At 57.8% G+C, this 22,984-nt stretch overlaps 1 protein-coding gene across 1 annotated transcript; it reads right to left on the reverse strand.

The window, feature by feature from the left end:
- Window positions 1–292: 292 nt before the first annotated feature.
- On the reverse strand, window positions 293–22,601 carry PTPRH (protein tyrosine phosphatase receptor type H). The gene is made up of 21 exons (XM_084906290.1): window positions 22,454–22,601; window positions 21,151–21,310; window positions 20,766–21,029; window positions 19,294–19,551; window positions 18,053–18,313; window positions 17,532–17,795; window positions 16,671–16,928; window positions 16,161–16,409; window positions 15,079–15,348; window positions 12,822–13,121; window positions 12,219–12,479; window positions 10,507–10,582; window positions 10,077–10,109; window positions 6,740–6,830; window positions 5,605–5,695; window positions 5,081–5,157; window positions 4,848–4,982; window positions 3,699–3,821; window positions 3,356–3,516; window positions 1,364–1,499; window positions 293–1,053 (listed from the first exon to the last, which is right to left on the reverse strand). The coding sequence occupies exons 1-21, from the start codon at window positions 22,574–22,576 to the stop codon at window positions 925–927; spliced, it is 3,720 nt and encodes a 1,239-aa protein (XP_084762416.1). The 5' UTR covers window positions 22,577–22,601; the 3' UTR covers window positions 293–924.
- Window positions 22,602–22,984: the final 383 nt, after the last annotated feature.

The raw sequence follows: 22,984 nt of genomic DNA on the forward strand, positions 1-22,984 counted from the left end.
TATCCAGACGCCAGACTCATTGTGGAAGTGTCCCCCAGGAGTCCTCCCCCTCCAGGTCCCCCTGCCTCCAGGCCCAGGACATAAGCCCCAGGAAACCCCGTCCACGTGGCCGTGGGTGCGGGATTCGGCCTGCAGCCTTCCCCGCCATCCACACCTGCTCTTTGTTCAGGTGCAAACCTGTGGTCCCTCTAGCCACCTCCCTAGGACTCACCGCAGAGCCTGAGAAAGCAGAACCCCAGAACCCCACCCCCAGATTAGTGCCGGACCCAGAAACCCACCGGGGTCGGCATTTCTGCAGAGAAGAGTGATTTAATAAGTTATGGGGTGGAGGGGGTGGAAAGTATGTACAGGGCGTGGGTGCTGGGAAACCTGAGGTCTTTGGAGATTTGGTTTCTGGAGTAAACTGGAGGATCCTGCCTACCTTACCCCTTGGGTGGCCAGAATCCCGGGCTCTTACCCTTACCTTTCCTTCCATCCATTCATTCATCCATTCATCCTTCCATCCATCCACCTATCATCCATTCATCCTTTCTTCCATCCATCCATCCATCCATTCACCCATCCACCCTTCCTTCCACCTACCCTTCCATCCTTCTATCCATTCTTCCATCTTTCTTCTTCCATCCATCTTTCCATCCTTCCTTCCTTCCTTCCTCCCTTTCCCAGAATCCAGCAGCTCAAAGGGGCCCTGGTCCCCTCCTCCCGCCGGGAACTAGGACATCCCAGCCCCCACCCCTCCCCTCCTTCATGGAACCCGGATCCTGGCTCCCCCGGGACCTCTCTCCCCCAGGGCTGACAGCCCCTCCCCCCAGGGCCCAGGAGTCTGGGGCCCCAGCCCCTAGCTCTCCCAGGGGGTCCAGTCATCTGGGCTGAAGTCCGGATCCCGAGTGCGAGCCTGGCTGTGGGCCGGGGTCTCAGCTTCCCCTACACGTCGAGGGCGGAATCGTTCTCGAAGAGCAGGTTCTCGTATATGGCGCTGTGCTTCTTGGCTGGGGGCCGGGCCGACTGCTGCAGAGACCGCAGGAGGCACTGGTGCAGGAAGACGTACTGGGCCTGGGGAGGGTTGGGGGGGGAGCATGGTGAGGGATGGTCCCCTGAGCGGTGGTGGCCTGCTGGACCCCGGCTTCCACCTCCACCCGCCACCACACACACACACACACACACACACACACACGCACACACACACACGCACACACACGCACACGCACACACGCACGCATACGCACACGCACACATGCACACACACGCATGCACGCGCACGCACACACGCACGCACACGCGCGCACACGCGCACACACGCGCACACACGCGCACGCACACACGCACACGCACACACACGCACAAACCCCGCAGACCCGGTCACCTCGGTCTGCACCATCAGGGGCCGGCTCTCCCGCATCTTCTTCACGAAGCTGTACGGCCCCACCAGGCCCTCGCACTCCAACTGCCGCAGCAGGACGTCCAGGGCGATGAGGGTGCCCGTGCGGCCCACGCCGGCGCTGGGCGGGGACAGGAGGGGTCAGGTCACGGGAGGGGTTTCATTTTATTTTTTTTATAAATATATTTTATTGATTCTCCACAGAGAGGAAGGGAGAGGGATAGAGAGTTAGAAACATCGATGAGAGAGAAAAACACCCATCAGCTGCCTCCTGCACACCCATCACTGGGGATGTGCCCACAGCAAGGTACATGCCCTTGACGGGAATCGAACCCGGGACCCTTCAGTCCGAAGGCCGACGCTCTATCCACTGAGCCAAACCAGTTTCAGCAATAAAAATATATATATTGTTAAAAATAAAAATAAAATAGAATATATTTTAAAAATAAATAAATAAAATAAAATTTACACATAACATTCACCCCTTTAAACGATGCAGCGACGTTGGCAATGCTGGGCAAGCATGACCTCCGGCCAGTTTCCCAAACACTCATCTCATGCCCGCTCTGCTGGGCCTCCGGCCCCCGGCAACCGCCGGTGTGTTCCCGGGCCCGCCCTGGGCATTGCATGGAAACGGGGCCGCCCGCGGTGACCTGCCGCGTCTGGCTTCTCTCACTCGGCCTGCGCTTCCGAGGCCGCCCGCATCTCCCCAGCCAGCACTTCAAGCCTTTTTAGGGCTCTAGCTCAGCGCCGGAGTCAACGCCCCGAGCAGCGAGGCTCCACCCCTCGGCCCTGGGGAAGGGGCTGCAGTCCGCGGAGGCGCCTCCAGAGGGCGCGCTGCGGGGACCAGGCAGGGGTGAGCGCACTATCTGGCAGGCAGACAGGTTAAGCGCACCAGGCGGGCCCTGGATGGTGTGGCTCAGGGGATAGAGCGTCGGCCTGCAGACTGAAGGGTCCTGATTTCGGTTCAGGTCAATGGGCACATGCCCTGGGTTGCAGACTCGGTCCTCAGGAGGGGGGCGTGCAGGAGGCAGCTGATCAATGGTTCTCTCTCATCATTGATGTTTCTTTTTAAAAATATCTTTTATTGACTTTTTACCAGAGAGGAACGGAGAGGGATAGAGAGTTAGAAACATCGATCAGCTGCCTCTTGTACACCCCCCACTGGGGATGTGCCCGCAACCAAGGCACATGCCCCTGACCGGAACCGAACCTGGGACCTTTCAGTCCGCAGGCCGACGCTCCATCCACTGAGCCAAACCGGTTTCAGCTTCATTGATGTTTTTATCGCTCTCTCCCTTTCTTTCCTCTCTGAAATCAATAAAAAATAAATAAATAAATAAGCCAAAGAACCCTGGCCAGTGCACCAAAAGGTTGCAGGTTGCCGGTTCAATTCCCGGTCAGGGCACATGCCTGAGTTTCAGGCTCAGTCCTCAATGGGGGGTGTGCAGGAGGCAGGAAATGTCTCTCTTTCTCTCTCTCCCTCTTCCTCTCCTTTCCTCTCTCTCTCTAAAAAGACAGCGAGCCCCAAGCAGAGACTGGCTGTCACTCAGAAGCACCCCTTCCTCACCCTCCTCTGATTCGGTGAAATGTTACGTGTGGGGTTCCGGCCTAAACAGGAACCGGATGGAGGGCAGAGGCTGGGACAGGAGCCCAAGGAGGGGCTTCAAATCCTTCTCCAGGCCTTCGGTGGCTTCTCCTCCTGCTCTCCACCGTCCTCCCTGCTCCTCCTCCTCCTCCCTCAGGCCTTCTCCACCTTTACCTCCTCATTTCCTTTCCCACCTTCTCATCGGGACCCTGGTCCTCAGGCTGCCCCCCTTCCCTCTGTCTCCATCCCCTTCTCCCTCCTCTACCGGTTCCCTTGGACCCAGATAACCCCAGGAGGCACCTCTCCCAAGGAATGCTCGCCCTTCCCCTGGGAGAGGGCGCCCGGGTCAGGGCGCGGAGGCCCCGGGACGGGGTCCGGCTGGTCCTCACCTGCAGTGCACGATGGGGGGGCCTCCCCCGGGGGTGTTGTCCAGCCACTGCCTGAGCACCTTCCAGAAGGCCAGCAAGGGGTCCGGGGAGTGGGGCACCCCGTGGTCCGGCCAGGCCATGTAGTGGAACTGTCGCACAGACAGGGTCTTCTTCTCCTGCATCTAGACCCGGGGTTGGTGGGGGAGGGAGAGCTCAGAACGGGGGAGGGGGCCTGGCTGCGGACTGGGTGGGGGGTGGGGGCATCCCTGGGGCACCCCGTGGTTCCGGGGAGTTGTGGGGAGGGGACTTCCCGGAACGCCCTCGGTGGGGCAGGGATTGAGGTGGCGGGTGTGGGGGGACTCACGTGTCTCAGCTTCAGGTCTCGGATTGTCCAGTTCTCCATCACCTTCTCCCCCTCCAGGGTCACCTGCAGGTGCCCGTGGGTGCAGGGCTGGTCGTCCAGGGGCCAGTAATGCTCACACTTCACCTGGGGAAGGACCGCAGGGTCAGGGCACAGGGTTGGGGGTGTGGGACGACCAGGGAACCTGGCCAGGCCCCTCCCCATGGCGGCTCTGTATGCAGGTCCACCCTGGCCAGGAGGAGCCTGCGGGAAGCCAATTCCAGCATGTCATCATCACAAGAGTTTCATCAAAAGGTTGATGGAACTTGAGACTCAACAAGGGCTGAGCCACATATGTAATCACCTGTGGGAATGGCTGAAAGGCACGTCCCCCAAGCCTGAATAGGATGAGTGTTTGGTGCTAGACAGCTCAGGGCTTCTCAGTCTACTTGTTAATGCCTCCTACTGGCCAGACACCTGAACAGCTGTGGGCTATTCCCCAATCTGACAATGCTTCTGTATGAAAACCAACCCTTTGAAGTGTATTATCTCCACCTTGCCTTAGGAAAAATTGTGCTAATAAAAAGCAAGGGTCCTGCCAAAACCGGTTTGGCTCAGTGGTAAGAGTGTCGGTCTGCGGACTGAAAGGTCCCAGGTTCGATTCCGGTCAAGGGCATGTACGTTGGTTGCGGGCACATCCTCAGTAGGGTGTGTGCAAGAGGCAGCTGGTCAATGTTTCTCTCTCATTGACGTTTCTAGCTCTCTATCTCTCTCCCTTCCTCTCTGTAAAATATCAATAAAATATATTAAAAAAAAAAAAAAAGCAAGGGTCCTGAGACAAGGAGAAGTCTTTAGCTCCTTTAGCTGAAGCTCCTCTGACCCCCCCAATGCCTTTCAAAACTATCTTTCGTCTTTGGACTCCTGCTTGACCCACATACAGCTGAACCCCTTCTTAATGCAGGGACAAGAGCCCCGGCAGGAGCCATCGGTCCCAAGGTCATTGCGATCGGCCTCACCCCACAGGTGGACACGGGGGTGGGCTGGGGGCGATGGGGGAGGTTGGGGTCCCACGGGAGGGAATCCTGGGGTGGAATCAGTGTCGGGGGTTAGGGGAGGGTTACGGATGGAGCTCGGGGGTCTGTCCCCCGGGGGCCCCCGCCGGCGTCTGCTCACCCGGCCCAACTCCACGCAGTTGGTCAGCATGACCAGGGTGTGGCTCTGCTGCTCCCACACCAGGCGCCAGAAGTCGCCCACCGTCTGGGGCAGGGGGCCCTGGGTCGCAATGAACTCCCGGGAGCTCCAGAGACCCTGGGGAAGGGAGGGGAGACACGGGCAGCGGTGACCCCTCCGGCCCTGAGCTTCGAGGCCCCTCCCACCCTCTCTGCTCCCAGCCCGGAGGGACCTACGGGCATGAAGCTGGCGTTGATGTAGTCGGAGCCTGGGGCCCCGCCGAGGGACCGCAGGGCCACGCGGGACCAGTCGTCTGGCGGGCAGAGAGGGGGACAGGAGTCAGGCTGAGGGGCGGACAGACAGACAGACAGACACACACACACACACCCCAGCTCCCAGGGGGCGGAGCCTCAGCTGAAGGACCGGCCGGGGGCGGAGCCTTCATGTCCCAGGGGGTAAGGGCCTGGCCAGGGCCAGGGTCCTGGCAACGTCATGCCTGGGACAAAGCCAGCAGCAGCTCAAGACGCACAGGTGGCTCCGGGGTGGAGCGTTGACCTATGAACCTGTTGACCTATGAACCTGGAGGTCTCGGTTCGATTCCCGGTCAAGGGCACACGCCCAGGTTGCAACGGGCTCCGACCCCAGGGTGGGGCGTGCAGGAGGCAGCGGATGCTGATTCCCTCTCCTCATGGATGCGTCTCTCCCCGCCCCTCCCCCTCCCGCTCTGACGTCAGCGAACACGTGTGAGACCCGGACTCACAGGGCAGCACGTTCCGGTAGCGGTTCTTGGCGCTGTTTTCCGGGGCCAGGGCCACCGTCTGGGACTGGCCGTGGCTCTCCAGGGCCAGGCGCTGGGGCGCGGGCAGAGGGGGGTGCACGGTGTGAGGGCTCCTCCGGCTTCCCCGAAGGACACCCCCAGGCTCCCCTGCCCTCCCCACCCCACGTCCGCCTTGTGCCCTGGAGGCCTGTGTCCCCCAGGAATGGAGCGGGTGTGCACTGGGGGCGATGTGGGAGCCGGTGGGGGCAAGAGGGCCACCCAGAGAGGGCGTGTCAGGGAAACCCAACGTGTGTCTCTAGGGCGCCTGACACGGGCCCCGCCACAGACCCCACTGCCCCGCCCCCACCCCCCTGCTGCCCCCCTGCCCCGCCCCCACCCCCCTGCTGCCCCCCTGCCTCACCCCCACCCCCTGCTGCCCCCCTGCCCCGCCCCCACCCCCCTGCTGCCCCCCTGCCACACCCCCACCCCTCTGCTGCCCCCTGCCCCACCCCCACCCCTCTGCTGCCCCCCCCCCTGCCGGAGGGCCAAGGGTGTCTGTGCAAGTGGGCAGGCTCTTGATGCTGATTTTGTTCAATCCCATTGGGGGGGGGGTCTGCCTGGGCCTGTGGGCCAGCTGAGGCCCTGTCCTCCCCACCTGCTGCTCCCCTGCCTCACCCCCACCTCCCTGCACAACCCCCACCCACCCACCTGCTGCTCCTCTCCCCTCCCACCCCCTGCTGCTCCCCTGACCACCCCCACCCTCCTGCCCAACCCCCACCCACCCACCTGCTGCTCCTCTCCCCACCCACCCCCTGCTGCTCCCCTGACCACCCTCACCCCCACCCACCGGCTGCTCCCCTGACCACCCTCACCCCCACCCACCTGCTGCTCCTCTCCCCACCCTACCCCCTGCTGCTCCCCTGACCAGCCTCACCCCCACCCACCTGCTGCTCCTCTCCCCACCCACCCCCTGCTGCTCCCCTGCCTCACCCCCACCCTCCTGCCCAACCCTCACCCACCCACCGGCTGCTCCCCTGACCACCCTCACCCCCACCCCTCTGCCCAACCCCCACCCACCCACCTGCTGCTCCTCTCCCCTCCCACCCCCTGCTGCTCCCCTGCCCCATCCCCCGCCCACCTGGTACTCCTCAGCAAAGCCACAGTTGCTGTCCTTCTCGTTTCTGCGGACATGGTCAGCGAAGTCGGCCGCAGGGATGTCCCTTCGGAAGCTGGGGGCGGGAGGGATGTAAACAGGTTTTAGCCGCCTTAGCCCGCGCCCTGGGGCTGGAGGACAGTGCTGTCACTGCTGTCCACGCCTCCGGAGCGGACGCAGCTCATAACCGGAAGCCCGGGGCCCCTGACGCCTCCCCCCCCCACGGGCCCACACCCTCCGCCCGGCCGCGGCGACCGCCCATCTACGCTCTGCCTCTGTGGTTCGTTTTCTTTTTCCCATTTTTAAAAAAATAAATATTTTTTATTGTTCATATTATTACAAATGTTCCTTCCCCCCCCCCACCATTGCTCTCCTCCACCAGGTTCCCACCCCACCCTCTGCCCTTTCCCCACCCCCCATTGTCCTCATCCATAGGTGCACAGTTTATGTTCAGTCTCTTCCCACGCCCCCCTCTCCCCTTTTCCCCAAGAATCGTCAGTTCACTCCCCTTCCATACCTCTGATTCTATTATATTCAACAGTTAATATTGTTCATCAGATTTTTTTTTAAATTTCCTTGGTTTTTAGATTCACTTGTTGATAGTTACGTATTTGTTGTTCATAATTTTTATCTTTGTTTACTTTCTCTTCTGAAAGAACCCCCTTCAGCAATTCATATAATTCTGGTTTGGTGTTGATGAACTCCTTTAGCTTTTTTTTTTATTAGTGAAGCTCTTTATCTGACCTTCGATTCTGAGGGATAGTTTTGCTGGGTAGATTATTTTTGGCTGTAGGTTCTTACTATTCATCACCTTGAATACTTCTTGCCATTCCCGTCTGGCCTGCATGGTTTCTGTTGAGAAATCAGCTGACAATCGTATAGGTGCTCCTTTATAGGTAACTACCTGCTTTGCTCTTGCTGCTTTTAATATTCTCTCTTTGTCTTTTGCTCTTGGAATTTTAATTATGATGTGTCTTGGTGTGGTCCTCTTTGGATTTCTTTTGTTTGGAGTTCTGTGCGCTTCCTGGACTTGTAAGTCCAATTCTTTAACCAGGTGGGGGAAGTTTTCTGTCACTATTTCTTTCAGTATGTTTTCGATATCTTGCTCTCTCTCATCTTTTGGGACCCTCATAATTCTGAAGTTGTCCTAGAGGTTTCTTACATTATCTTCAATTTTCTGGATTCTCTTTCCTTCTTGCTTCTGTGGAGGAGTGTCTTCTGACTCTTTATGTTCCAAATCTTTGACTTGATTCTTGCGATCTTCCATTCTGTTTTTAGGACTCTGCATAATATTTTTTATTTCAGACAATGTGTTCTTTATTTCTTGTTGATCCCTTATTATTTCTTGTTGATTCCTTATCATTTCTTGTTAATTCCTTATTAATTCTAGTTTATCTCTTTTCATATCCTCATAGGTCTTATCGATCTTTTCTAGGAAATTCTTGAAAAACCTTATAAGCGTAGATTTGAACTCTATATCCAGTCGCTTTTTGTCCTCCATTTCTTTCGTTTGTGATCTATTTTGTTGTCGCATTTCACAGCTACAGATGGGGCGGGTTTCAGGGTGGAGCCTACAGCCTTGGCTTCCGTCAGCCCCGCCCTATGCGGCTCCTGGGTCTCAGGGTCCTTCAGTACTCCTTGCAAGCGCCTCTGAGAGAAAGGTGCCCTCGATTTTCACCTTCCGCCAAACAGTCTAGGCTCTCCCCCAATGAGCCCCGTATTGGGGTTCAGTTCAGTTGGAAGTGGAGTTGGAGGTCGCATTCAGAGCAGACTGGAGCCCCTGTCTCCTTCCTGCCAGGGCAATCCCGCGGCACAGCCGACCGTCCCTTCTCTGGGCGCACTGTGCGCACCGCCAGGACCTCCTTTTGCCGCTCCCCAGGGGTTCCGCCTTACAGCCCGGCTCCCTGTGGATGAGCCTGGGTCCCCAGGGTCTGGCCTAGAACTGGGGTTCAGAGCAGTCAGAACTGGGGCCCAGCACATTCAGAGTTTTATCTCCTTCCCGCTAGGGAACGCCAGCCAGGCACTCAGCCTCCCCCTCCTCTCCGGCTCCGTCCTCTCTGCGCGCCGCGTGTCTCCATACCTTAGGCTTTTACAGCTCCTCCGAGCTTTCTTCTGGTTTTCTCCTTGCTTCTCGTTGTAGAATTTCCAGTCAGTCGACTTTCCTGTAGTTCTGGGTAATGTCCATTTTATATTTTAGTTGTATTTTATTGAAATTATTGTGTGCGGCTGCGGCTAGGTGTTTACCCAGGCAGCCATCTTGGATTCTGTCTTTTTCCCATTTTTAAAAAATATATTTCTTTATTGTTTTCAGAGAGGAAGAGAGGAGAGAGATAGAAACAGCAGTGACGAGAGAGGGTCATTGAGTGGCTGCCTCCTGCATGCCCCCTACTGGGGTTCGAGCCTGCAACCCAGGCATGTGCCCTTGGCCAGAATCGAACCTGGGACCCTTCAGTCCACAGGATGACACTCTATTCACTGAGCCCAGCCAGCGTGGGCTATGATTCGCTTTCTTATTATTGTCTTGAGGCTCCACATGTCCGTGACATCCCACAGCATCTGCCTCACTCTGCCTGACGGACCTCCCCAGCATGACCCTCCAGGTAGGTCCCTGGTGCTGGCGGGGAGGGCTGCACCCTTTCTCTTTAAGGCTAAGCGAATCTTTCCTTTTATTTAGAGAGAGAAAGGGAGAGGGAGAGAGCAGCAGAAGCACCAGCGTGAAAACTGAACACCAACCCCATCATGTGCCCCGACAGGGAATCGAACCAGCAACCCCTAAAGCCCCAGATGGCGCCCCACCCCCTGAGCCACAGGCCAGGGCTGTTCCGTACGTTCTCTCTCCGTTCCCCTTCGGTCGACACAGCTTGGCCACCGTGAGCAACGCTGCAGTGCATAGGGCGGTTGGTGTATCTTTCCAACAGAGTGATTGTCTTCCCTCCAGATAACCCCCCAAAGCGGGATTGTGGGATAAAGTAATGATAATTAATAACAATGTGGTTTTCATTCCTCAGTTCCACTCCGGGAGAGAGAATGGAAAGCAGTGTCTCCAAAAGATACCTGAGCCCTGATGGGTGTGGCTCAGTGGATAGAGCGTCGACCTGCAGACTGAAGGGTCCCCGGTTCGATTCGGGCCAAGGGCATGTACCTTGGATGCGGGCACATCCCCAGTGGGGGCTGTGCAAGAGGCAGCTGATCGATGTTTCTTTCCCATCAATGGGGGGAGGGGGTCTCTGGTCCTGCCCTCTGGCCCACCCAGTGCCCAGCGAACACCCTCGATTTGGCCTGACAGTGATCCTTTCGGATGCTCCCCCAACCACTGGCTCACCTGAGTGCTGGCTCCTTCAGGCTCTTCTTATACCTGGGAGAGGGTGTGGGAGGAAAGGCCCAGGCGGTGAGGGTGGGACCAGCTGTCCAGATCCAGCCTCGGCCCCCCTCTGGGCACTGGTCAGCCCTGGGCACAGTCTCACCCTTCCCGGCCCCCCTCCGGGCGCTGGTCAGTCCTGGGCACAGTCTCACCCTCCCCGGCCTCCCTCCAGGTGCTGGTCAGCCCTGGGCACAGTCTCACCCTTCCCGGCCCCCCTCCGGGCGCTGGTCAGCCCTGGGCAGTCTCACCCTCCCCGGCCCCCCTCCGGGCGCTGGTCAGCCCTGGGCACAGTCTCACCCTCCCCGGCCCCCCTCCAGGCGCTGGTCAGCCCTGGGTGGTCTCACCCTCCCCGGCCCCCCTCCAGGTGCTGGTCAGCCCTGGGCAGTCTCACCTCCTCAGGAAGAAGACCAGCAGACCCACCAGGGTGAGGAACAGGAGGACCCCGACAATGGCCCCGGCAATGACCCCTGGGGGAGGAGGCACGGGAGCCATTATTGATTTTATTGATTTTTTTACAGAGAGGAAGGGAGAGGGATAGAGAGTTAGAAACATCAATGAAAGAGAGACATTGATCAGTTGCCTCCTGCACACCCCCCAGTGGGGATGTGCCTGCCACCAAGGTGCATGCCCTTGACCGGAATCGAACCTGGGACCCTTCAGTCCTCATGCCGACACTCTGTCAACTGAGCCAAACCCGTTTCAGCCCATTTTTATTTTTAAACTAGAGGCCTGTTGCATGAAGTTTCTTGCAATAGCCATTCCTTCTCCTGGCTGCCAGCACCAGCTTTCCCCCCACACCTGGGACCCAGGACCAGAACAGAGCCTCAGGCCGCAGCAGAGCCAGCCTGCAGCCTTCACGCTTGGCCTTCAGTCTTCCCTCCTTGTCTGCATATGCAAAGTAGCTGCCATCTTTGTCAGGTTAATTTGCATACTTGCTCCTGATTGGCTGGTGGGCGTGGTGGAGGCACGGTCAACTTACATGTTTGTCTATTATTATGTAAGATATGTATTTATTGATGTCAGAGAGGAAGGGAGAGGGAGACAGAGAGAGAAACATCCATGATGAGAGAGAATCATGGATTGACTGCCTCCTGTATGCTCCCTACTGGGGATCCAGCCCACATCCCAGGCATGTGCCCTTGGCTGGAATTGAACCTGGAACCCATCAGTCTGCAGGCTGACTGACTATCCATTCAGCTGAACCAGCGAGGGTTCGTTGTACACTTTAAATGGGTGAGTTGTGCCCTAGCCCCATAGTCAGCAAACTGCACATGCAATTCTTTGGCCCCTTGAGTGTGGCTCTTCCACAAAATACCACAGACTGGGCGAGTCTGTTTTGAAGAAGTGGCGTTAGAAGAAGTTTAAGTTAAAAAAAATTTGGCTCCCAAATGAAATTTCAATCGTCGAACTGTTGATATTTGGCTCTGTTGACTAATGAGTTTGCCAACCACTGCCCTAGCCGGTTTGGCTCAGTGGATAGAGGGTCCGCCTTTGGACTGAAGGGTCCCAAGTTCGATTCCAGTCGAGGGCTCATGCCTGGGTTACAGGCTCGGTCCCCAGTGGGGGCGGTGTGTGGGTTTCGGCTGATCGGTGATTCTCTCTCTCTAGACATTGATGTTTCTCTCTCCCTCTCCCTTCCTCTCTGAAATCAATAAAAAATGTATTATAAAGAATTAAATAAATAAATGGGTGAGTTCTGTTATGTGACTTACATCTCAATAGAACTGTTTTATTTTTTTTTAATTTTTTAAAAAAATATATTTTATTGATTTTTTACAGAGAGGAGGAGCGAGGGATAGAGAGATAGAAACGTCGATGAGGGAGAAACATCGACCAGCTGCCTCTTGCACACCCCCTACTGGGGATGTGCCCGCAACCAAGGTACATGCCCTTGACCGGAATCGAACCTGGGACCTTTCAGTCCGCAGGCCGACGCTCTACCACTGAGCCAAACTGGCTTCGGCTCAATAGAACTGTTTTAAAGAAAGCAGAAAACAAAGCAAAACGAGCAAATGAGAAGGACCCCAGGGAAGGTAAGACCCTCCCACCCCAGGGCCTTTGTGGGGTCTGGAGAGACTTCCCGCCCCCCCGGGCTGCGCTCACCTGCGCTATCCGTGCGGCAGGTCACCGAGGCCGCTGGAGCCCGCAGCCCATCCCAGACGGTCCAGATTCTGGCCTCATAGGACTGAGCGGGCTGCAGGTCAGACACGGGTACGTTCTTCCCGCAGGAGGCTATGACCCGGGGGCTCCCCTGACCGTCCACCTGCAGCTCGAAGGCCTGGTAGCCACCCGGGGGGCAGGTCCAGGTCAGGACAAGCCCGTAGCCACCAGAGCTGGTGCAGGTGATGGTGACCGGGTCCGGGGCTGGGAGGAGGGGACAAGGGGAGCCGGTAGGTGCCAGCCAGGGTGGTGCTCCATCCCTCCCAGGCGTCACCATGGCAGCGACCATGAGCCCAGGCTTCCCTTCCCCAAACCAAAATACTTCTTCATCCCTTGCTTTCTAAATTCCCAAATGGACTCACAACTGGTCCCCACAAACTACAACTCCCATGAGACCTTGGACTCTCTGAATCACTGCAGCTTATGTAGCCAGGGCCCCATGGCCTGCTGGGATTTGTAGTCCACTCACTTCTTACCACCCACAAGTTCTCCTTGGCCCCCCCCCCCCCCCAAAACCCCAAACAGGTAAAAGGGGGCCCATCTCACCTGTGGATGCATGGAGGCTCTGTTTGGAACTGGTTACACCACTCCTCTCTGCCCACACGCTGAAGTTGTATGGAGTCCCGGGTTCCAGGGTCTCCACCTCATACCAAGTCTCACTGGTGTTGGCTATCTGGTCGACCTTGTGTCCTTGGGGTTCTGTCTCCTTCTGGGGATCTACCCCCCTGGCCCACCGGACCCAGTACATGTAGAACTGAGCGTGGGGGTCTGCAGGGGCCTCCCACTGCAGGGTGATGGAGTTGTTGGTCTGAGTTGTATTCTGCAGAGCTGTGACCTCATTGGGAGCTGGGAATGGAGACAGACAACTCAAGGGGCAGAACCCCAAGGCCCCTCACGCCACCTTCCCTGCAGAGCTGAGGTGTCCCAGTCATCGGATTGGCCGATTTCCCAAGGAGGGTGAACCACAGGAAAGAGGTGGGGATCATGCCAGGGTTTTTGTTCCCGCCTCTAGAAGGGTTCAGCAATCTGGAGAAAGGCTGTGTGTAGATTAAATAAGACTCCAAAGGTGAAAGATAATTTTGAAAGGCATTGGGGGTCAGAGGAGCTTGAGCTAAAGGAGCTAAAGACTGCTCCTTGTCTTAGGACCCTTGCTTTTTATTAGCACAATTTGTCCTAAGGCAATAAGTGGAGATAATACACTTCAAAGGGTAGGGTTTACAGAAGCATTGTCAGACTGGGGAATAGCCCACAGCTGTTCAGGTGTTTGGCCAGTAGGAGGCAATAACATGTAGATTGAGAAGCCCTGAGCTATCTGGCAGCAAACACTCATCCTATTTAGGTTTGGGGGAAGTGCCTTTCAGCCATTCCCACAGGTGATTACATATGTGGCTCAGCCCTTGTTGAGTCTCAAGTTCCATCAACCTTTTGGTGAAACTCATGCAATGATGACATGCTGGAATTGGCTTCCCGCAGGACCACCCTTCCAGACACAACACGTTTCTAGACGTTTCTGTGGACTTCAGTCTTAGCCCAAACGGCCAAAGACGGAAGAGTTCCAGGTCCCATGCATCAGACTGCACCTAGTCCCTGGGGCAATTCTGCTTCCTCTCACACTGGGGACCCACACCTGCAGGCTGTTGGATCCGCCATTTCACCAGGACAAGCTGTGGGCGACTGTCTAGCTCAGCGGTTCTCAGGGGGTCGAAAGACCCTTTCACAGGGATCGCCTAAGACATTCTGAATATCATGCCCTAACCGGTTTGGCTCAGTGGATAGAGCATCGGCCTGAGGACTGGAAGGTCCCAGGTTCAATTCCGGTTGAGGGCATGTGCGTTGGTTGCAGGCACATCCCCTGTGGGTGGTGTGCAAGAGGCAGCTGATGGATGTTTCTCTCTCATCGATGTTTCTAACTCTCTATCCCTCTCTCTTCCTCTCAGTAAAAAATCAATAAAATATCATCTCCCAAGAAACTTGAAACATGCCCCCATCATGCTTCCCCTTCCCCCCAATCCCAGGAGTGCTCCCAGTCCCAGGAGTCCCAGCTCAGGCTGACGTCCAATGGCTGTGTCCAGGGTAACCACAAACCAGTATTTCTCTCCCTTTCTCTCACCTCTCTCTCTCTTTTTCTCTCACCGCACACACACACACCTCCCTTCTCGCTCTAAAATCAAGAAATAGCCTGGCCCGCCTGGCTCCGTGGTTGAGCATTCATATATGAACCAGGAGGTCCCAGTTCGATTCCCAGCCAGGGCACATGCCTGGGTGTCAGGCTTTTGATCCCTGGTGTGGGGCCTGCAGGAGGCAGCCGATCCATGATTCTCTTTCATCATTGATGTTTCTCTCTCTCCCTCTCTCTCTTTCTCTCTTTCTCTCTCACCCTTCCACTCTGAGATCCATAAAAATATATTCAAAAACATAAACCAGCCAAAACCGGTTTGCCTCAGTGGATAGAGCATTGGCCTTTGCACTGAAGGGTCTTGGGTTCAATTCCAATCAGAGGCATGTGCCTTGGTTTCGGGCACATCCCCAGTGGGGGGTGCGCAGGAGGCAGCTGATGGCTATTTCTCTCTCATTGAATTTTCTAGCTCTCTATCCCTCTCCCTTCCTCTCTGTAAAAAAAAAAAAAAATCAATAAAATATACATAAGACTTTCTGCATATCAAATATTTACCCTTTGATACAGTTCCTCATGTTGTGGTGAACCCAACCATAAATTATTTCCATGTTGAAACACGCCACCATCATGACTCCTTCTTCCCCCCAGTTCCAGGAGTGCTGGGCACAGACCTGGACGGGGTCTCACCTGTGGCCCATGTGAGGGTCTCGCTGCTGCTGTTGAGCCCGAACCTCTCGGCCCACACGGTGAAGGTGTACAAGCTCCCAGCTTCCATTGCGCCCACGGTGATCCCGGTATCCGGGGTGCTCTGGGGCCCAGCGGCAGCCCCGCCCTCCAGGGCCCAGGAGACCCAGTAGGTGTAGGGAGGGTGCTCTGGGCCCTGGGGAGCCGTCCAGCTCAGGCTGATGGAGCTGGTGTTCTGGTCCCGGATCCACAGACCTGTCACTGCATTGGGGACTGGCAGGAGGAACAGAGAGAGGGTCAGGTCTGCCCGCCCCTCGTCCCCTCAGCACAGTCATGTCCCTGCTCCCTGCACAGCCAGTGTGTTCGGACACACTTCCTGGCCCTGGCCAGGTAGCTCAGTGGGTAGAGCGTCGGTCATCCCACTATGCCAAGGTTGGGGTTTGATCCCCGGTCAGGGCACGTACAAGGATCAACCAATGACTCCATTCAGAGAAACTACAAATGAGTATTTCTCTCCCTTTCACTCACCACCACACCCCCACCTCCCTTCTCTCTCTAAAATCAAGAGATAGCCCAGCCAGCCTGGCTCAGGTTGAGCGTCTATGTATGAACCAGGAAGTCCTAGTTCGATTCCCAGCCAGGGACATGCCCGGGTGTCAGGCTTGATCCCCAATGGGGGGCCTGCAGGAGGCAGCCGATCCATGATTCTCTCTCATCATTGATGTTTCTCTCTTATTCTCTCTCTCTCTCTCTCTCTCTCTCTCTCTCTCTCCCCGCCCCCTTTCCCTTCCACTCTAAGATCAATAAAAATATATTCAAAAACAAAAAACCAGTCGAAACCGGTTTGGATCAGTGGATAGAGCGTCGGCCTGCGGACTGGTTCGAATCCTATCAGGGGCATGTGCCTTGGTTGTGGGCACATCCCCAGTGGGGGGCGTACAGGAGGCAGCTGGTCGATGTTTCTCTCTCATCGATATTTCTAACTCTATCCCTCATTCTTCCTCTCTGTAAAAAAATCAATTAAAAACAAACAAACGAGACAATGACGGCAAAACAAATGCCCCCCTCCACCCCCCCTCCGTCACCTGTGGCCGCGCGGAGAAGGGTCCGGGAGCTGCTGACATTCCAGTTCTCCACCCACACGGCGAGCTCGTAGGCGGACCCGGGTTCCAGTCCATCCACGGTGACACTGGTGTCTGCTGTGCTCCGGGTCCCACCCGTCCACTCCACCCAGTAGGTGTAGCTCCGGTCGGGGCCCAGGGGCGGCTCCCAGCGCAGGCTGATGGAGCTGGTGGTCTGACTCTCCACGGTCAGGCCCTTGACGGGGTTGGGGGCTGAGGAGGGGACAGCAGGGGGTCAGCTGTGGGCTCTGGGCCCCCATGAGCAGACCTTCCTTCCCGCTGGGCCCAGGAAGCCTGGGGCGGGGGCTAGACCCTCACGTCCAATTGGCAGCCGTGCCCGGCCAGTGTGGCTCAGTGGTTGTGCATCCACCTGGGAATCAGGAGGTCCAAACACCATCCCATCCCGCACCAGCATGGTGGCCTAGAAAGCTCCCAGCCCTGACTCCGAGCCCGCCATCGGACGGGGTGCGGCACCTGTGGAGGCCTCCTGGGTCTGCTCGGCGCTGGGCACTCCGTGCCTCTCCGCCCACACGGAGAACCGGTACGAGGACGCGGGTTCGAGTCCCTGCGCCGTGTGCGTGACGTCGGTCGTGCTCTGGGTCTCGTTCTTGCCATCGTCCCCCATCCATCGGACCGAGTAGTTGTAGCCCTGAGTGTCCGGGGCCTCCCAGCGCAGGCTGATGGAGCTGTTGGTCGGATTCTCCACGGTCAGGCCCTTGACGGGGTTGGGGGCTGAGGAGGGGACAGGAGGGGGGTCAGCTGTGGTCTCTGGAGGCCCTCCTTCCTTCCCCGCTGGGCCCAGGAAGCCTGGGGCGGGGGCTAGACCCTCAAGTCCAAAATGGCAGCCGTGTGGCTCTGTGGTTGAGCACTGACCTAAGAACCAGGAGGACACGGTTCGATTCCTGGGGTTGCAGACTCAAACCCCGGTGTGCAGGAGGCAGCCGATCCATGATTCTCTCTCATCACTGATGTCTTTCTCTGTTCCTCTCCCTTCCTCTCCGAGATAAATAATATTTTTAAAAAAATATATTTTATTGATTTTGTACAGATAGGAAGGGAGAGAGATAGAGAGTTAGAAACATCGATGAGAGAGAGTCATCGATCAGCTGCCTCTTGCACACCCCCTACTGGGGATATGCCCACAACCAAGGTACATGCCCTTGACCGGAATCGAACCCGAGTCCCTTCAGTCCCCAAGCCGACGCTCTATCCATTGAGCCAAACCGGTCTTGGCGATAAATAATATTTTTAAAAAGAAAATGAAAACAAAAAAACAAAACACAGCAGGACAATGAGGACAAAACAAATGCCCCACCCCACCCCCACCCCCGTCACCTGTGGCCGCGCGGAGAAGGGTCCGGGAGCTGCTGACATTCCAGTTCTCCACCCACACGGCGAGCTCGTAGGCGGACCCTGGTTTTAGTCCGGTCACTGTGACACTGGTGTCTGCTGTGCTCCGGGTCCCAGGGTCACCGCCGCCACCAGTCCACTCCACCCAGTAGGTGTAGCTCCGGTCGGGGCCGAGGGGCGGCTCCCAGCACAGGCTGATGGAGATGTTGGTCTGACTCTCCACGGTCAGGTTCTGGACGGGGTTGGGGGCTGAGGAGGGGACAGGAGGGGGTCAGCTGTGGGCTCTGGGCCCCCATGAGCAGACCTTCCTTCCCGCTGGGCCCAGGAAGCCTGGGGCGGGGGCTAGACCCTCACGTCCAACTGGCAGCCATGCCCGGCCAGTGTGGCTCAGTGATTGTGCAGCCACCTATCAGGAGGTCCAAACACCATCCCATCCCCCACCAGCATGGTGGCCTAGAAAGCTCCCAGCCCTGACTCCGAGCCCGCCATCGGACGGGGTGCGGCACCTGTGGAGGCCTCCTGGGTCTGCTCGGTGCTGGGCACTCCGTGCCTCTCCGCCCACACGGAGAACCGGTACGAGGACGCGGGTTCGAGTCCCTGCGCTGTGTGCGTGACGTCTGTCGTGTTTCTGGTCTGGGTCTCGTTGCCATCGTCCCCCGTCCACCGGACCCAGTAGGTGTAGCTCCGATTGTCCGGGGCCTCCCAGCGCAGGCTGATGGAGCTGTTGGTCGGATTCTCCACGGTCAGGCCCTTGACGGGGTTGGGGGCTGAGGAGGGACAGGAGGGGGGTCAGCTGTGGTCTCTGGAGGCCCTCCTTCCTTCCCCGCTGGGCCCTGGAAGCCTGGGGCGGGGGCTAGACCCTCAAGTCCAAAATGGCAGCTGTGCCCGGCCAGTGTGGCTCAGTGGTTGAGCACTGACCTATGAGCCAGGAGGACACGGTTCAATTCCCGGTCAGGTCACAGGCAGGGGTTGCGGGCTCGAACCCCAGTGGGAGGCGTGCAGGAGGCAGCGGATCCATGATTCTCTCTCATCACTGATGTTTCTCTCTCTCTCCCCCTTTCCCTTCCTCTGTAAAATCAAGAAAAACATATTATAAAAAATAAAAAGAAACATCCTGGGGTGAGGATAAACAAACAAAGGATCCCAAGCCCGGTTGGCTCAGTGGATAGGGCATCAGCCATAGGCCATCAGCCTAAAGGGTCATGGGTTTGAATCTGGTCAAGGGCACAGGCCCGGGTGGCAGGCTCCATCCCCAGTGGGGGGCGAGCAGGAGGCAGCCGATCCATGATTCTCCCTCATCGTTGATGTCTCTATCTCCCTCTCCCTTCCTCTCTGACATCCACAAAGAAATATTATTTTAAAAATACAAATATAAATCCATGGAAAATCTTCGGGTAAAGATCAACAAATGAATAATTTTTATAAACTTTTGTTTTTTAAAAAAATATGTATATTTTATTGATTCTTTACAGAGAGAAGGGGAGAGGAATAGAAAGTTAGAAACATCGGTGAGAGAGAAACATCCATCAGCTGCCTCCTGCACACCTCCTACCGGGGATGTGCCCGCAACCAAGGTACATGCCTTTGACTGGAATCGAACCTGGGACCCTTCAGTCCGCAGGCCAACGCTCTATCTACTGAGCCAAACCAGACAGGGCTAAAGAAAAAAAAGTTTTATTAAACACACACACACACACACACACACCCCAACAATCACCACAACAGATGAAGCGGGGGCTGCTCTCACCTGTGCTGGCATTGAGGGTCTCCTCGCTGCTGCTGGCTCCACCTGCCTCCACCCACACGGAAAACGCATAGCTGGACGCGGGTTCGAGTCCCTGCACCGTGTGCGTGACGTCGGTCGTGCTCTGGGTCTCGTTCTTGCCATCGTCCCCCGTCCACCGGACCCAGTAGGTGTAGCTCCGATTGTCCGGGGCCTCCCAGCGCAGGCTGATGGAGCTGTTGGTCGGATTCTCCACCATCAGGTTCCTGACAGGGTTGGGGGCTGAGGAGGGGACAGGAGGGGGGCTCAGCCGTGGGCTCTGGGCCCCCAGGAGCAGGCCTTCCTTCCCGCTGGGCCCAGGAAGCCTGGGGCGGGGGCTAGACCCTCACGTCCAAAATGGCAGCCGTGCCCGGCCAGTGTGGCCCAGTGGTTGAGCGGTGACCTAAGAACCAGGAGGACACTGTTCAATTCCCGGTCAGGGCACAGGCCCGGGGTTGTGGGCTGGATTCCCCAGTGGGGGGCGTGCAGGAGGCAGCCGATCCATGATTCTCTCTCATCACTGATGTTTCTCTCTCTCTCCCCCTTTCCCTTCCTCTGTAAAATCAAGAAAAATATATTATAAAAAATAAAAAGAAACATCCTCGGGTGAGGATGAACAAACAAAGGATCCCAAGCCCGGTTGGCTCAGTGGATAGGGCATCAGCCATCGGCCATCAGCCTGAAGGGTCATGGGTTCCATTCTGGTCAAGGGCACAGGCCCGGGTGGCAGGCTCCATCCCCAGTGGGGGGCGAGCAGGAGGCAGCTGATCCATGATTCTCTCTCATCGTTGATGTTCCTCTCTCTCTCCCTTCCTCTCTGACATCCACAAAGAAATATATTTTTTTAAAAATAACAATATAAATCCATGGAAAAATATCCTCGGGGGAGGATTTAAACATAAATAAATTTTTAAAAGCTTCTCTTTTTAGCCAAAACCAGTTTGGCTCAGTGGATAGAGCGTCGGTCTGCGGACTGAAAGGTCCCAGGTTCGATTCCGGTCAAGGGCATGTACCTTGGTTTCTAGCACATCCCCAGTGGGGAGTGTGCAGGAGGCATCTGGTCGATGTTTCTAACTCTCTATCCCTCTCCCTTTTTCTCTGCAAAAGATCAATAAAATATATATATTTTTAAAAAAAACACCCTTTTAAAATATATATATATATATATCTTATTTATTTTTTACAGAGAGAAAGAGAGTTAGAAACATGAATGAGAAACATCGATCAGTTGCCTCCTGCACACCCCCTGCTGGGGATGTGCCCGCAACCAAGGCACATGCCCTTGACCGGAATCGAACCTGGGACCCTTCAGTCCGCAGACCGACGCTCTATCCACTGAGCCACACTGGCTAGGGCTAAAAAAAAAAAAAAAAGTTTTATTAAACACACACACACACAAACACACACACACACACACCAACAACCACCACAACAGATGAAGCGGGGGCTGCTCTCACCTGTGCTGGCATTGAGGGTCTCCTCGCTGCTGCTGGCTCCACCTGCCTCCACCCACACGGAAAACGCATAGCGGGACGCGGGTTCGAGTCCCTCTGCTGTGTACGTGACGTCGGTCGTGTTCCCGGTCTCGTTCTCGCCGTCCTCTCCGGCCCACCGGACCCAGTAGGTGAGGTTCTCTGGGCTCGGGTCCGGCGGCTCCCAGCGCAGAGTGATGGAGCTGCTGGTCTGATTCTCCACGGCCAGCTTCCTCACGGGGCCCGGTGCTGGGAACAGGAGGCCAGGGTCTGAGGGAGGAGGCTGGGGGCCTGGCCTAACCCCCTCCGGCACCTGCCAGGGATCCCTGCCCCCTCCATGGAGACCGCCCCCTCCCTCCCGCAGACTCACTCAGGAGACTGGAGGTGCCACCTGGGGGGGTGGGCGGTGGACTGGAGGTGCCACCTGGCTGGGTGGGCGGTGGACTCCAGGTGCTCTCTGGCGGGGTAGGTGTTGGACTCGCCAAGGAGTCCTCACCCACTGTCCCGGCTCCGGTCCAGACGCACAGGCCCTGGGGGACGGGGGAGAGGGGCGGGGGGCAGAGTCAGAGCCCCCCCTCCCCTCCAGGCCGGGGAGACTGGGGGCTCCCGGCCCAGTCCCCACAGAGGTACAGCCGGGGGCCGCCTCCCCCAGGCCCCGCCCGGACAAAGGTCACCCCAAGGCCAGCTGCCCCTGCGGGGTGTGGGGAGGGCGGGGCGGGGCGCAGGGCCGAGCTGGCTGGACACCTGCCCTCCGCCCGCTGGGAGAAGGCCAGGCCAGCGATAAGGCGATGGTTTCACTTCCCCAAAAGCAAGGCCGACCAGAAGCAGAAAAGCAAGCAACGTATCGCTGGTAATAATGATAATAATAATAATAATGATAATAATGATGAAAATAATAATAATGGAAAGCAAAGAATAAAAGTCACCAACAAACTGGGAATTGGGGAGAGACAGGCTGGAGACCAGAGGCCAGACACCTGGTCTGATGGTGTCTGAGGCTGGGGCCTGGGCTCCTGGGTCTGAGGGAGGAGGAGGCTGGGGGCCTGGGCTCCTGGGTCTGAGGGAGGAGGGGCTGGGGGCCTGGGCTCCTGGGTCTGAGGGAGGAGGTTGGGGGCCTGGGCTCCTGGGTCTGAGGGAGGAGGGCTGGGGGCCTGGGCTCCTGGGTCTGAGGGAGGAGGAGGCTGGGGGCCTGGGCTCCTGGGTCTGAGGGAGGAGGGCTGGGGGTCTGGGCTCCTGGGTCTGAGGGAGGAGGAGGGCTGGGGGCCTGGGCTCCTGGGTCTGAGGGAGGAGGCTGGGGCCTGGGCTCCTGGGTCTGAGGGAGGAGGCTGGGGGCCTGGGGGCCTGGGTCTGAGAGAGGAGGCTGGGGGCCTGGGCTCCTGGGTCTGAGGAAGGAGGGGCTGGGGGCCTGGGTCTGAGGGAGGAGGGCTGGGGGCTGGGACTGCAGGGCCTTTTAACCAGAATTCACTCTCACCCGGGACAGGACACACCTGAGACCCAGGTGTGAGACTCCCCAACAATCCCAGAACCTGGACACCTGCTTTCTTCCCCGGGGAACCCTCCCCCTTTTCCTCAGGACGCGGTTTAGAGACCCCAGTCCCACCCTCAGACCCGCCCTGAGCCCTCCCCCTGGACCGCACCTCCCCCCCCACCCCCCCACCCCCGGCCCCACTCACCAGCAGCACCAGGCGCCCCCAGGCCCCGCGGCCCCCCCAGGCCCCGGCCATGCCCGCGGGGACCTGCGCGCTCGGCCGGTGACCAGTGCGGCCGGTGCACCTGCCGGGCCGGACAGCGGGCATTCATTCCCCGCCCGCCCGCCCGGCGGCCTCAGGTCCCGGGGCAGGTCCCGGCGGGAGGAGGAGGAAGTGGAGGCCCGGGCGCCCGCCCCGCCCGCCCCGCCCAGCCCGCCCGGTCGCGGCCTCTGGACCCTCCTTTGCCCGGAGGAGCGCCCGCGCGGGCGGGCGGGGGCGCGGGGAGGGGACCCCGGGCTGTGCATTGGGGTGCGGGCGCCCGGCACGTTCTTCCAGCACCGGCCGTGCCCCAGCGGGCCGCGCCCCGGGGACCGAGCACCCTCTCCAGAGGGAGCACCCCCTCTTGCAGGAGCACCCCTCGGGCGGAGCACCCCCTCTTGCAAGAGAACCACCTCCAGGGGGAGCACCCCCTCTTGCAAGAGAACCACCTCCAGGGGGAGCACCCCCTCTTGCAGG

This window comes from Pipistrellus hanaki (genome assembly GCF_964339955.1).
Source record: "Pipistrellus hanaki genome assembly, chromosome: 15".
NCBI classification, from domain to species: Eukaryota; Metazoa; Chordata; class Mammalia; order Chiroptera; family Vespertilionidae; genus Pipistrellus; species Pipistrellus hanaki.

What these genes read in the sequence shown, in the direction of transcription:
- PTPRH (XM_084906290.1), bottom strand. Translation starts at nt 22,576, where the DNA reads ATGCCCGCTGTCCGGCCCGGCAGGTGCACCGGCCGCACTGGTCACCGG. An exon ending in TGGCACCTCCAGTCTCCTGA is followed by an intron (nt 21,030 to 21,150) that starts GTGAGTCTGCGG and finishes TCCTGTTCCCAG; the next exon opens with CACCGGGCCCCGTGAGGAAG. An exon ending in GACCCTCAATGCCAGCACAG is followed by an intron (nt 18,314 to 19,293) that starts GTGAGAGCAGCC and finishes GTCCCTCCTCAG; the next exon opens with CCCCCAACCCCGTCAAGGGC.